The sequence below is a fragment of the Falco naumanni genome, chromosome 11 (assembly GCF_017639655.2).
Source record: "Falco naumanni isolate bFalNau1 chromosome 11, bFalNau1.pat, whole genome shotgun sequence".
Classification (NCBI taxonomy): domain Eukaryota; kingdom Metazoa; phylum Chordata; class Aves; order Falconiformes; family Falconidae; genus Falco; species Falco naumanni.
In genome coordinates this window covers 9,988,246-10,002,521 of record NC_054064.1, presented here as the reverse complement: position 1 = coordinate 10,002,521, position 14,276 = coordinate 9,988,246, and the positions used below count along the sequence as shown (strand labels likewise).

The 14,276-nt window shown below is 50.1% G+C and overlaps 1 protein-coding gene across 2 annotated transcripts in view; it reads left to right on the top strand.

Annotated features, from left to right (window-relative positions):
- The window catches only part of ATF6 (activating transcription factor 6), an 81,631-nt gene extending 67,355 nt beyond the window's left edge, over positions 1-14,276 (top strand). For both annotated transcript variants that reach the window (XM_040610531.1, XM_040610530.1), the window contains exon 16: positions 11,844-14,276. In XM_040610531.1, coding sequence (XP_040466465.1) covers positions 11,844-12,052 — 209 coding nt within the window. In that variant the 3' untranslated portion in view covers positions 12,053-14,276. The remainder of the gene's footprint in view (positions 1-11,843) is intronic.

Here is a 14,276-nt window from a genome sequence, read left to right as displayed (position 1 = left end):
TTGCGGGATAAAAGTAGTTTGGTGAAGCCTGACTAGGGAGGAATCTGAGCTGTGGTTAGCTCTGGGTTAGACCTCACTGCGATAACCGATTACTGAGCCTGGATTGAGAAACGGGGAGACTCTGCCACCCCTTGTGTGCAGTTGTGGGCAAGTATCATGTCAGGTCGCTATGGTTCTGCTGTAATTAGGATGGTTTGCTAATGTCACAGCTGTACTTCAGCTCTCGTGCTCAGGTCAAGCTGTGCTGTAGAGGTCAGGATTGGGATCGTGGCAGAACATACTTTATCAAGGAATTTTAATGACAGGTTTTAGTCATGTTGTAAGATGCTGCTGTTCTCACTCCCATTCTCTGTTCAAAGCGATGTAAAAGCACAGTTTATCGAAACATAATACCTCCCCCAAACTTTCCTACATTTCTTTGAACATCAGAATCGATCATTGCCTAGATTCAACCTTAAAGAGAAATTTTCAACAGATTTTGCTGTCTTTGAGAGACTTTGCTTTCCCCAACCATTGTCTGTTAATATATGTTGTCTTTGACAGAAAGGAGATTAAATTATTCAGAAAAGTATGAAAGGCATCATTCAAGAATCTGCGCACAAGGGTAATGGAATTTGTGTCACTTGAGTTCATGTTTATTTAGTTAGACAGGAAACAATCAAGAAATGAAATCATAAAATCTTATTCCCCAATGACTTTTCATAACGAGCTGTTTACCTAAATTGCTAAATGAGTAACCTATTTTTGTGTATTCAAAAGAACAGGAAGATGATTTCAGAGGATCTTCTGTGCCTTTTTGCCCCTTCATTAATACAAAAAAAGACTATCTCTTGGGGTTTGTGTGGTGGAGCAGGCCAAGCTCCAGTGTGACTGGTCTTCCCTGTATAGGCAGGATAAATGCTGCAGATGGCATTTTCTTGGGAACATGTTGTTCACGAAGGGGGTAGAGAATGAGTCATAAATTAATTGGACTTCGTACTTAGTATTTCCAACGCCAGTGTTCGAGTTACTACACCAGATTGTTTTTTCCATATAAAAGACACACTTCTATAAAAACTGCGAAGTAGAAGAAAAAAGAAACCCGTGACATTAGCTGCCAGTATGGATGCCAGTGTGGAGTTGCAGAAGGAACCAAATTCAGTTTAGAACCGAATGTTTATGCTTCTCGCTGCAGAGACCCTGTCTTCTAGGTGTCCGTTAACCCTGCATGCCCATACTGCCATGTAGGTATGAGCGTCCCAGAAAGCCCTGTGCCGAGAGCTGTGCTGCAGAGCGAAGAGAAGATTTGCTTCCCAATCCGTGAGATTACCGTTGCCATCTCTGCTACGCTGAACTGTGTTTGGGCAGCACATCGTAATTCTAGCCCTGAGCCCAGCTGATCTGCCTTAATACATTTTCAAATGTTGTAAATTCAGGATTACATAATTCCTTTTAGTGTTAAAACAGTTTTATGTTTGCGATACACAGGCCAACTCTGGTAGCTCTTTATTTCTGCAGTGATCTGAAACGTAATTATCCATAATGAGCTCGCCCTGTAAAAACATAAAAATCTGCAACAGACCTGGTAGAGGAGGTTCATATTTATGAGTACTGTCTTGAGAACATCACTGGAGTAAACCTAGAGATCAGTAAAAACACAGCCATCTAAGACGGTCTTTTTCAGCGTTTGGATTGCAATCTCTAAGGAGACTGCCACCAGCGGGGCTGGGAGAGGCTTTTGCTTTCCTCTCATATCCCAGGTCTGTCCTCCATGCTACAGCTTTCCTCAACTTCTTCATACTGTCCACCTTACCTCTGGCACTTCATGGTGTGCTTCCTGGGCATCCTCTGGGCTTGATCCTCTGTAGCAGGGTTGCTGTAGGAAAGCACTTGAGAAATACATCTTGAGCATCTGAAGAACATTTCTGGTCATCCAGCACTTCATTGCAAACCACCTACCTCCATCCTGTCTAGCCCCAGACAAAGAGACCATGGCATGTCCCTGTACAGCACAAATGCTTTCTGGGTGATTGTAGATGAAGAAAAAGATTGCCAGCCCGAGCTGCCCCTCACCATGAGAAAGGATGCACTCTCTTTCAGAGCAGGACTCACATTAAAGGTGTGAATCTCCTGCTGTTGTAGCTGGGAGACAGAAATCTTTGAATCAGATGTCTCGCTTTTATTAGTGTGCAGCATTCAGATAGATGCTCTGCAACGTGTGTGTATGATTTCTTTTTAATTAACTGGTGAATGCATTGAATCAGAGAAGCTCATGTGGAGGAAGGTGCTTACCCCACACAGACAGAATCTTCACAGAGGTGGTGTTAAAAATATTCTTCTATAAGCAAGAGCTGATCACAGTATCTAAATAAATGAGGTAATTTTACGTGTCCAAGTGAGACAGGTGGAAAATTCAGCTCATGCTTTGGATACCATCCAACCTATAAAGCCATTTCAACTAGAAGTGAATACAGGCTTTCACCAGCCTTCGCTCTTAAATCAGTGAGACTCTTTAGGACTAGGATACAAATGATATTGGGTGATAGAGAAGGTCCATGTCAATGAAAAAGTGATGCTGCCTCTTGAAAAAAATAATGAACTCAAATAGTTAAACTAATTCTATCAGTAAGTGTCTACAAAGTGAAATGATAAAGTACATACTACAGTTCAAAGGTAAAGGCTAAAAAAGAATAGGAAAACATATTAAAAGAATAACTGTTAGGGTAAAATGCTGGCAAATGTTATGAAGATTGGTTAAAGATTAAAAGTTCACTGCAAAAGTCTTTAAAAGGACCCTAAAAAATCCAGCGGGCTTAAGTAACACATTAATGTCGATTCATAGAAGTAAGAAGATATCTTTTAAACAATAGACATTGTAGCCAAATGAGGGAATAGAAAAGAGGACAATTTCTGGCAAACTAAATGTCAAACCATAAGAAGTCAAGCCAGAAAAAGATACTGAGGAACAGTGTGCCTGAGGCAAAAAAAAAAAAAAAAAAAAAAAATTTTTCAGAGGAAACCTGCCAGGGAATCTCTAGTGCCTGTGGAGGACCAAGGTGTAAAAGAGCACTTGAAGTTGAAATCAGCACTGTTGAAGGGAAGAGCAAAAAGTTCTTGTGCTGATGTTAACCACTGAGGCTGTGTAAGTGTCAGGAGAATTGCAAGTGACAAATAAGGTGAACTGTTTTAAAATAGCCTCAGCAACTGTGAAAAATCAAGTCTGGCTTCTGCACAAGCTGGCTGAACCTGTGAGAGTCGAGCATGCCCTGGTACATACGATAGATTGGGAAGAGTTGGCACAGCTTGCTGCAGGGGAAGGTCCTGCCTCAGTGCTCCATCAGAGGCCTCAGAGGGATAACAAGTGTGAAGGTAAGGGTGGCCTCTTCAGCACAATAACATACCTGAGCGTTTGAAAAACTTGGGAAAAGGTAGTTCTTCAGCGACTGCTAAAGGAAACCAAGCTGTTGTGAGACAACAGGGAAGGCTGCCTTGTGGATTAGTATCCCTCTACAAGGTGTAAATAAAAGGTGGAAACAGATGTTCCCCCAATAAAGGGGGTGTTACCAGGAGACTCCCACGCAGGTCTGTGCTGGGGAGATGCCTGTACATCTCCAGTCACAGGCTGGAAGATCTTGGGAGGGAGCAAAACTGTTCAGTAGTTGAAACTCGGTGGGAAAAAAATGCAAAAGGATTTGCATGGGAAAAATGTTCCTGACCAAACATACAATGGCAGGTTCTAACCAAGCTGCTGCTGCTCAGAGGAGGCACTGTGCATCCTTCCCTGGAGCACTGGCTTAGCCAAGGAGGAAGAGCACTATGATTTATTAGAGAGGAAGCAGAAAACAAAACATGAACCATCTTTACAGCCCTGCTGAATCCCCATCTTCTGTGCTATACATATTTTGTCATAGATGTTTATAGATGTATATAAAACAATGAAAGATGCAGGGGAAAAGCAACAGCGATGAACATCAAGTGCAACAGCTCCCTTAGCACAGCGACTGTTGAGTTTGACAGCGATGGCTGAGGGAAGGGTTATAACAAGACCTGAAGAACCATGAACGGCGTAGATGAGGTAGCTAGGAAGCAGTTATTTACTGTTTCACATAACGCCAAAAAGTACATGCTTGCCCTGACTTTTGCTGGTCCTACTGGTCAGTGTTAGAGGCAGAACGTTGGATGGGACTTTGCTGCCGGGACTTTGCTCTCCTGCCTGCGCAGAACACGCCGTCCTTAGGCAGCACCAAGGCTGGAAAAGGAGAGCAGGCAGTTTACCAGCACAGTGGGAAAAAGAGGAGCTCTCTGGCCTTTAAAACTAAAGGTAGCATTGGGCCAGAAGGGTTTTCCAGCAATAACAGCATTTGTAGGATGCTATGGCTGTGGTAGGAACCAAAGGGGCTGTGCCCATTGCCTCCCAGTCCCTCCCTGCCACTCTCAAAGGGAGCAGTCCCCTGTGTGATGGGACAAGCCCTCCAGCCCTTGTTCTTGAAAGAAGCCTTTACTGGAATTGCTCTCTAGTCTGCTCTCCTGTGTACAGTGATTTGTCATGTAAGTGGGTATGTCTGGGTTTGCAGGCTGTGTGGGGAGCTTGTTTATACTTTTTGTGCCTCCCAAGCAGGCACAGGATGGTTCTGCCTAACAGAGCTGCTCTTTCTCCAGCCTCTTTCCTTCACTCCCAACAGAGTTTCCTGCACAGCAGAGCTGCTTTGCATCTTGTCTTATTTTCCTCTTCTGATTTTTCCCCTTGTCATTAGCATTGCCACAGCTGGTTAGGTTTCAAGTATGGCCATCCTGCAGCAATGATACTCTGCCAACAACACACATATGCACAGCCAGTGCTCTCAAAAATATCTCAGTATTTCTGAGAAATACTCTACCTGAGGGAGCTTTAAATGGTGGGCCCTCTCCTCTGTGGTTCTTGCTCTTTCTCTTAGAGGGAAGTGACTTTGCAGCATGAAAGAAGATTGGAATGGGAGGAGATCAGGTGGGCAGTGGTCCCTGGGAAGAGCCAACATTCCTTCCCTCTCCCCAGGATCTCCCAGTCTGGACCAGGTGCTGCAGGTCACCATCTGGCACAAACCTGCCACTGACCACGTGCCCACAGGCACTGGCCTTTTCCATAAATAACATAGTGGCGCAACCTCAGGGCATGTTCTGGTCCTCATCCACAGCCAGTGCCAATCTCTCCTGCACCTCCATTATTTACTTAGGAGGTCACAGAGATCTTGTTTCCTCCAGGTTTCTTGTTTTACCTCTCATGCCTGTATATATCCCCCTTGGATAGCCCCTGGCACCAGTGCTCCAACAGCTTAGACATGGAGACAGCCCCTGTCTCCTTGCTAGCATCTTGTGGCTTGTCAAAGTGACTTTTATTGTGCGGATCCAGTGGTTCTGACTGCAACCCCTGCTCCTGTATGCATGTAGACCCAGCAGCCTGGCTCGCTGATGGAGGGGTGCTAGGACACCTGAAGACCTGCAATGCCCAGGGTCTCACTTAACCTGTGTCAGGGACTGAGAGGGGACACCATTGCATCTGGTTTGTTTGCAAACAGTTCTAAGCGGGAGTTTACATTTAAAAAGAGAAGTTATTTTGGTCGCAGTATAACTTTCTCCTTTGCCTCAAATAATCCCGGATAGCAAGTAAATCTGTAAATGTTTTAGGAGCCCTGCTGCGCTGTTGCAGTGAGTGTATTTTTAGTCTGCGTAGCTGTTAGAGTAACACTGCTTCATTTATATACTTATTTGGTAGTGTATACCAACCCTTCAGATGGAAACATCGTCCAGATGTGCTGGGTAGGACAGTCAGGGCTGCTCAGCAGAGATGGGGCGGAGGATTGCAGAGGTGACAGTGCGGAGGAAGCCCCCTGCGTTATGGCTGGGGACAGCTGCAGCCCTCCAGGAGGCCAGCCCCAGAGCTGCCTGCAGCTGGTGCCCTCGCCTTCTCCTGAAGCCTGCGCTTTCTGAACCCTCTGCTGCCTTGAACATTGCCTCTGTTTTGGGCCAGGGCAGGTTGCAGTATAAATTATTTGAGTAATTTGGTGCTAAATCATTCTTTAAACCAAACTTTAGCGTCATCATCTTGGCGCAGCTAGCACAAAGCGAGCAGGTACTGGAACACGTCTGGTGGCTCTTTGAAAGCTGCGTTGGCTGCTGGTGAGGTAGATGGGGCTGCGGAAGGAGCTCCAAGTGTAAATTAACACTGGAACAGACTGTCTTTGGAATCTGGTGTGGCAAAGCAAACTTTCTCATTAGAAGGAAATGTGGAAAGTATAAAGGGCATGAGTAGCTGTTCAGCAAAAGTGGTTTTAAAAGAGCTGGTGGTTTTGTATCACCTTACGCAGAGATAATTCCCTGGCACCTACTTCGACATCAACTAAACTAGTCCCATGGATAGCAAAATCACTCTACATTATTATCCACAAGGAGGGGATGATCCTCTAGCCTTACCGACAAAGACAGGTAGTTAAATTAAAGACGGGGCAAGTGATTTCCCTTCCTTGTCTTACTGGAAGAGCTAAGGACATGTTTAACATCCATGTGGTTGACACTAGCTTAGCTGTGTACTCAGTGAGCACAGTGGGAGTAGACCTGGGCAGGTTCCGACCACTTTTAGAAGTCACTGACTAAGGAAGCAGGCAGTAGGTGTGTGGGCTATCTGCTGCAAAGGCAGCTGGGGCCTTGGAGAAGAGTCTGAGAATCGGTGATGTCAACTCGGTGGTCCAGGCCCCGAATTGTTGTAGTGGTCTGTCAGAATGTTTTTTAGGTAGCCCACTGTGGGGCTGCCCAGAATAAGGTAAAATTCATAGTTGATCTGGTAGAACAAGGCTTTATCCATGTACCTAAGGCGTGAGCACACCTTCAGGAGCTCTTCCATGGTGTTTGGTTACAGCCTTGGAACTCTCCAGCAGGGTCAGGCGGCGTTTCAGAGGAGTTCTGTTTCAGCCTCTCCTCAAACCGTGCAGTTCTCAAGACAAGCATTTTCCTGCAGCAAAGCTTTTTAGGGAAGAAGGTGCGTATAGGTGGGAAAGGGTAAATCACCAGAATAACGTGTCCCTGTTCTATGGCTGCGTCCGTAGGGCCAAACAGCCCACTGACATGTGTAGAGTTTAACTCTAGAGAGACAACTGACATCACCGTCTGTTCTGACTTACTCCAGAGCAGACACTAAGATTTTCATTGCATGCCTGTCAAAGCTCTCCACCTGCCTCCTGCTTTTCTCTAAGAGAGCATCTCTTGTAGAAGTAGGTGCCTAATACCAAGAAGATGGACTTCTGAACATTTCAGCTGATTAATATGTGTCAGTACCGTTAAGGGGAGAAGAAGGATTTTGATTTTACGGTCTTTCTAATAAGCCCATTTTGAAAATCTAGTGCTTCCAGTTTGAAGACAATCTTCCATCATCTTTGGTAATTTGTAACAGTAGTTATTACCCTCAGCCTTATTTGCTAAATGTTTTTGGTTTGGACTGCAGACTTCAGCTTTCATCAGTTGGATCTTGCAACATGTTTGTTTTTAAGAGGAGCTGCCGTAAACCCTAGAGAGCAGCACTGGGGAATTAGATTTCTGTTCCCTAGACCAAGCTCATGCTGGGAATTCGGTGCTGCCTGTGCGAGCCAGTGAGCCTCGTTGGGAAGGTGCAGTCAGGGAACAGCAACACTTGGCACGGTTACCTTTGCTGTTAATTTGAAATAGTCTATCATCTGAAGCACGGCTTTTAAACCTGTTAAAAAATAATTAACTGCAACACAGCCTTTTGGCCTGGGAAGGATAGCTTCTTAAGCCCGAGGCTGTACCATGTGAGAGGCCGTATGTTCTGAACTTCAAAGAGGAGCAGTAAATCTATTTATAAATCCAGACACCTCTACAGGAGATCCGCTCCTGTGTTTTCACTTAGGTAATCCCCAAAAATACCAGTCATAGGTAATTCAAGACAATAAAATTTAGAAATAATTCAGTGTCAGTGTTGCCCTGGGCGATTAGGCAGCACAGTGTAAGGCACGTTAGCAGTGCCGACCTTCCAGCCAGCGGTGGAGCAGCACCTTGGGGCTGTCACCCTGCCTGCACAGACACCCCTGCCTGCTGTGCCTCAGGCAGGGCAGTACTTGCTGACCTGAGCGCTGAGAGAAAGCTCTGGGTACCTACACTGACCCCTCCAGAGATCGGCCACGTGCAACTGGTGAGCTCAGCACTTGCCAGGGCCTCTCTGTGCTCCACTGGTGTCTCCAGATGTTGGTGCTGCTGGGTGTCCTCATGGGAGGGGAAGGGAAGAAAGCTGGACTGGGCTATTTTTAAAAGATCTGATGCAGGAATCACCAGGCAAAATTGTTGGCCTGTTCTGTGGATGAGGTCAGGCTGAGGGTCCCATGGAGAACCCACAGCTCTACTCCATCCAGATAGTGCCCACTTGCTGACAAGGGATTAGGAATAGCGCAGCTGAACATGGCCACTGGGTTTAAGCTGAGCGTCAAGGCAACAGGGCACAGTTCTCACTGCCGGCTGAGCCGTGGGCGCTGCAGGTGTGTGCCCCTACCCTGTGGCAAACATCAGCTCGAGTCTCACTGAAAGGCCTTTGCCCAAGTTGCACTGCCTTGTCTGTCACGAGCAAAGAGGAGCTCTGCTGACATGTGTCGGCTGCCTTGTGGACCTCAGCTCTTCAGTGAGGGGTCGCAGTCTACCCTAAGGCGCTGCAGTCACGAACAGGCACCTGCAGCTCGCAGAAAGGCAGGGCCAGAGGGACCACGAGTGGCTGCGAGTGCCTCTGCAGAGCGAGGGTCAAGTACCCTGGGTCTTGTCCGACAGGCGGCCACCCAGCCTGTGCTTCAAAACTGCCAGTCACGGAGATGCTGTGGTCTCCTGAGGTAGCTTCACCCAGGGCTTGTATTTCCTTATCATTAGAAACTTGGTCAAAGATAAACCTGTTTCTCTTGAACTCGAGTTGGTCATTTCTAGTCCTGCCTTGCTGTTGGCTTATCCACAGTGATCCTCTGCAGTCCTCAGGCTTTTTCTGCAGTGCTTCTGCCCAGCCCTATTTTGTACTCGTGTTTTCCAATTCTCCTGAGCGTTGTACTTCGCTCTCGCCTTGGTTGAAATGCATCCTGAAGATCTTGGACAGCTTCTCTGTTTTATCGAAACTGCAGTCTAATCCAATACTCCAAGGTGGTTGAAATCTCTCCAGTTTTGCATCTTCCAGAAATCCTATAAGTATGCTCTCTGTTCCTCATCCAGATCATGAAACAGTTTAATGGCATCAAGCTCAGGATGGAGCCATGTGGAATCATTTTTGCAATGCCTGCCCCTTTGACAGTGAGCTAGTCTTTCCAAACAGCGGATCGTGCCGGCTGCATTCAGGTCACGTTTGCCTGTTGTTTTGCTGAGAGCATCACGTGGGCTTAGGCAGAGCATCAGCCCCTCCACCCTCTGGGCCAGGGTGGGCCGGGCAGGGCTGTCCCGTGGTGGCCAGCTGTCCCAGGGCTGGCACGGCGTTCAGACTGCGCCTTGCGATGCAGCTGGTCCAGGCGCCCAGCAGCATCACCAAGCAGTAACTGCTGTCTTTGTGGGAAATCCCACCTCCTCTTTTAGGTCACTTCGGTGCTAATGGTAATGGGAAAGGCTGCTAGAAATGTCTGTAGTGGGAACTGAGCCGTTCCTGCTACTGTCCTCATCCCTGTGAGGTGAGACCCTCTGCAGAAGTTCCCTGCAGCAGTTCTTCATAGACAACACCTTCAACCCGAAAGGGGAAAGAATCAGATACCTGTCTTTAAACCTGAGCGCACCGACACCGGGCAGGATTCAGGCACTCTGTGGATGTCCGAGTTGAGTGTGTGAGCCCCCTCCGTGCCTGCTGGCCAGAGGTTCGTTGTGAGCATGATCCCTCCCAGCTATCATCTCAGCTGTGGTGGCCTCGGAAGACACAGCAGCTCTTGCAGCGGGTAGCAGAGCTGTGGCTTGCTGCATCGTGGTTCACTTAGTCGCAGGGGGAGCCTGTGTCAGCGCGGGGAGAAGTGGGATCCCAGCCGGCCGAGATGGGCTGATGTTTCCCATGCTGGGCGCCGCCACCCACGCAGCACAGCTCCCTCCCTCGCACGGGCTGCTCCCTGGGATTGCTGCTCTCCTCCGTGTTGTGTAATGCCAGGGACCCTAATGATACCCCGCCGCGCTGGCTGCTGTGGGCAGATGTGGGAAAGTCTTACTGCTTTACCGAGAGGTTTTCCTGGCCCTGGCCGCTGTCCCATCCCACCTCACCCACTTGTGGCTTTGGAGCACGTTTTCTCACATAGCCAGGGTCCTATCAAGCTGTCGTATGCAATGTGAGAGCTGAGGAGCGGTGTTTTCAGCTTGCTGTGTCGCAGGGAGCCAGTCTGCTCCCATTTGCTGTCTCCAGGCTCTTTGCCCCTCACAGCTGCCCCTCTGCTGCCCCATGCAACCTCCTGTCCTGAGCAGCACCACCAACCAGCCCAGCCCCCTCCACCATCTTCTCCTGAGCCTGTCGGGTGGCAATCAAGAGCACATCCAAAGGATGAGGGAAAGGGTGACCTGGAGGAACAGCCTCTAAAAGGGTCCCAGCTGGGCATACGGCACCCCGAGCCATGGTAGGGCTTTAGCAGCAGCACCATGCCTGGAAGGGATGAGGTGCTTGTCAGGGTGGGGGTCAGCAGCGCAGACATGCACAGCTGCTCCTGGCCTCGGTCGCTCGGTGGCACTTTTTCCATTTCATTTCTGCAGGTGGGAGCTTTGATTTCCCTTGCAGGCTCTCGGCCCCCTTAGCAAGGGTTTGCTCCTGCTTTTCATTACTACACCAGACATACTTGATCTAATGGCTTCTACAGGTGGCGTGGGGTACAAGCAGGTCCGGCCCCGGTTGTCAGCTGTCATCCAGAGTCAGATTTAATCCAGGAAAACAGTAAAAATCAGTAATGTATATTGCATTCCTCCAATCCATACGCTTTCCATTAGGTGATCTTCCATCCTCCTTAGCACAGAAAGAAAACCCCGCCGATGGCAGTCTTCTGACTCTGAAAGGCGAGGATTGGTCGTGCCTGGAAATCCAATCTCAGCTCTCACATTCCTGGACATACTGTCTATGCAGGGAATAGTCTCCCACCTTTAAATCCAGGCAGCAGATGCTAGCCATGTGCACAGCCCCTGCCTGTAAGCCCAGCAGCTTCTGCAGCAGCAGATGTGCCCAGCCTGGGGCCGCGCTGGGGTGATGCAGCCCGGCATGCCCCTGTGCTAGGGTCCCGTGCACTAGCCTGGGTCTCCCTGTGTCTGGAGGTCTTGGGGTAATAATGGCCTTGGCCAATGCCACCACAATGTCATGCAAGTACAACAGGATGGTAATTACGACAGTTAATTCTTTCCAGAAATTGCATTTTAACTTTTTTTTTTATTAATAAGCTGGTGAAGAGATTCCTCTAGATCCTCAGTGTCAAGGGGGTTACATACCTTTTTTTAAGAATACATAAGTATTCTTAAACCAATAAAAAGAAAGCGAAACGTTCAGCTTGCTTAAGTAAGCCCTATCTTCAATCACCCCTATACTTTAGTGGCTCAAGAACAACAGTTCAGTATTAAATGTTACACAACGCAAACTCCGTTGGTAATTATGTGCAGATGAAGAAGGGCAGAAAAAAAAGGACAGGAATTTCTACGTGTGACTGCACATGCTAAGCGTGGCCTGGGCCCTTTGAGTTTGGGGCTGCACTGCCTGAGATGGAGCTCCATGTGTTGAGCTGCAAAAAGGAAGGGGGCTGCCCTCCTCTACCAGACAGAAGAAGGTCCAGAAAGCTCTCTTCTTGGTTCTGTTGGGTCACTAGACTACAGGACTAACTCAAAATTATTTTTTTTTTTTGTCCTTACTTTTGCAGAGAATGTTATCAATGGGCAGGACTATGAGGTGATGATGCAGATCGACTGTGAAGTGATGGACACCAGGATCCTCCACATCAAAAGTTCTTCTGTCCCTCCGTACCTCCGAGAGCAGCGCAGAAACCACACCGACACCTTCTACAGCTCGTCTCCCTCCGTCCCAGAGACGCCCCATGCCCTGAGAGCCATTGTCAAATCCCTGCAGTAGCTCCTGCGGCACAGCGGCATGGCCTGCGCACCCGGCGTGCAGCAGGTCCTGCTGCCGGGCTAAGCCTCTCTGCTAGCAGGTCCCTGGGGCTCCTGGCACTTCGGCACAGCAAGGGCAGGCCCACTTAGCCCATTCCTGCGCCTGACCCTATCCAGTGGCCACATCCTGCCCGTGGATTATACAGCTCAGCTGGCCCCTTGCCAGGAACAGAGCCACGCAGCGTGCATTGCCTGGTGACAGAGGTGCGGGTGAGGCATGCTGCTGCAGTCTTGGGCTCTGCGTCAGCTGCAGGTGCCCAGGGCTGGCGTCGGGGGGGACGTGGGCCATCCTTGATACTTATGCACTGGGTAAAATTGTTGGGTTTGCTGGTTATTTTGTTTTGTCCCTGTTAAACCACCTCTGTAGATGGGGCGCTGAGCACTGGGGCCCTGGCCCAGGGACACCGCTGAAGGGCCCGTGCTCGGGGTGAGGCTCCCTCCCCGCAGGGCGCTCGGGGCAGCAGGAGGAAGCGGTGTCCAGCTCCCAGCTGCGGGTGTGGGGACAGCCGCAGCCCTGCACCCCAGCCCTGGCCCTGTGCCCCAGGGGCAGGAGCAGGAGCAGGGGCATCCCTTCTCTGCCAGAGTGGCTGTGCCGAGCTGGCCAGGCAGCCCCGCTCGTCAGCCCCGCACGCCCGCCCAGATCCCTGCCCGAGCAGCCTCCCTCGCCGGGACGCCCCGGGCTGCTTCCCAGGGCTGCAGCAGTGCTGTGGGGCAGCCCAGCCCCAGCAGCCGGTGGGGTGGTGGGGAGCTGCGCTTACAGTCAGAACACTACAAGCGGAGCAGCCTGCGCTGCCACCGAGGCGGGGTACACATCCCTCCCTCACCTGCCAGAGCCCTCCTGTGCCCGGCTGCTGCCGTCCCCAGCCCGTGCAGCAGCGTGGTGAGCTGGCAGGCGGCTGGGGCTTTGCCCAAGGGTGGTGATGTACTGCAGTGTTTCTAAAGATTGTACTTTCGTTTGGGTTTTTTGTTGGTGTCCCCCCCACCCTTCCCGTTTTGTTTGGGATTTGGTGCTTCGTTGTTTTCGGGGGGCAGGGGGAGGGTGTAATATTTGATGCTTTTTGCTGCTAACAGCCTACAGAGCAGTGCTGGCCCTGCTGGGGCAGAAGAGCTGCTTCATTTCAGCGGGACGCAGCTACAGCACCTTCCTCCTGAAACCCAGCCCCAGAGACACGCACACACCCCCCCACGCCACCCCTCCTCTGCCCTGCCAGCACTGACAACCGCCCGTCACGCAGCAGGGGAGCATGCCATTTGTCCCCAAGCACTGAACTACTAGACATGGCTCTTGCTGCAGTCGCCTGCTGCTGTTCCAGAGCCCACTGCAGAGCTCTGTTTAATGGTCCCAACTTTGTCAGCCAAGCCCTGGGCCAGAGCTGGGCTGAGGGGTCCGGTGCACGGTGCACTGCGGTGCTCAGCTGGGATGAGGCGCCGGCAGAGCATCGGCCTTTTGTAATGACTTCAGCATGTTACTTTTTTTTTTTCCCCCTTTGCATTTAGCACAGATGACGGGCTTCAGTTTGACAGCCAGCTGCCTTTCCTTCATTGTCTGAACCACTGACTGATGTGGATTTTTTATTACTGTTGATAATTATTATTATTATTATTTGTGTGTGGCACTGTTAGGAAATAAAGGTTGCTCCTCCAGCAAGACAAACAGCTCAGGGGAGGTGAGGAGGAGAGTGAGGAGTAATACACCCCTGTGAAGTATGTGCCTTGCAACACTATGGAAAAGCTTTGCCCTTTGCCACGTAGTCAGCGTGAGCTGCACAGGCCCCCGTCCCCTCGGCGCTCGCGCTGCTGGGAAGCAGCCGGGCTCGGCGCGGGGTTTGGCTGCGCTCCTTGCACCAGTTCCTTTTCCTGGCCCTCGGCCCCACCTGACCGTGGGCCAGCTCACACAATAGGCAAAACCCAAAACCCCAGCGGTGCCCCAGCCGGAGGCGCGCAGCTCCGCCACAGCCCTGGGCAGAGGCTGCTCCGGGAGGGTGTTTGCCGCAGGGGAGCCGGGGTGGTGTGCGCACAGCCTGGCACGGTGCAAGGGGCTACTGTGGGGGGCCAGGGGCTTGGGGCAACTGCGGCACTGCATCCTCAGTCAGCACCCGTGGGCTCCAGGGCACCTCTCGTCCCGTGTAGCTCTGTTTGTGTCCCTAGCACTGAAGGCAATAAAACGGTTCTTTTATTTATTATTA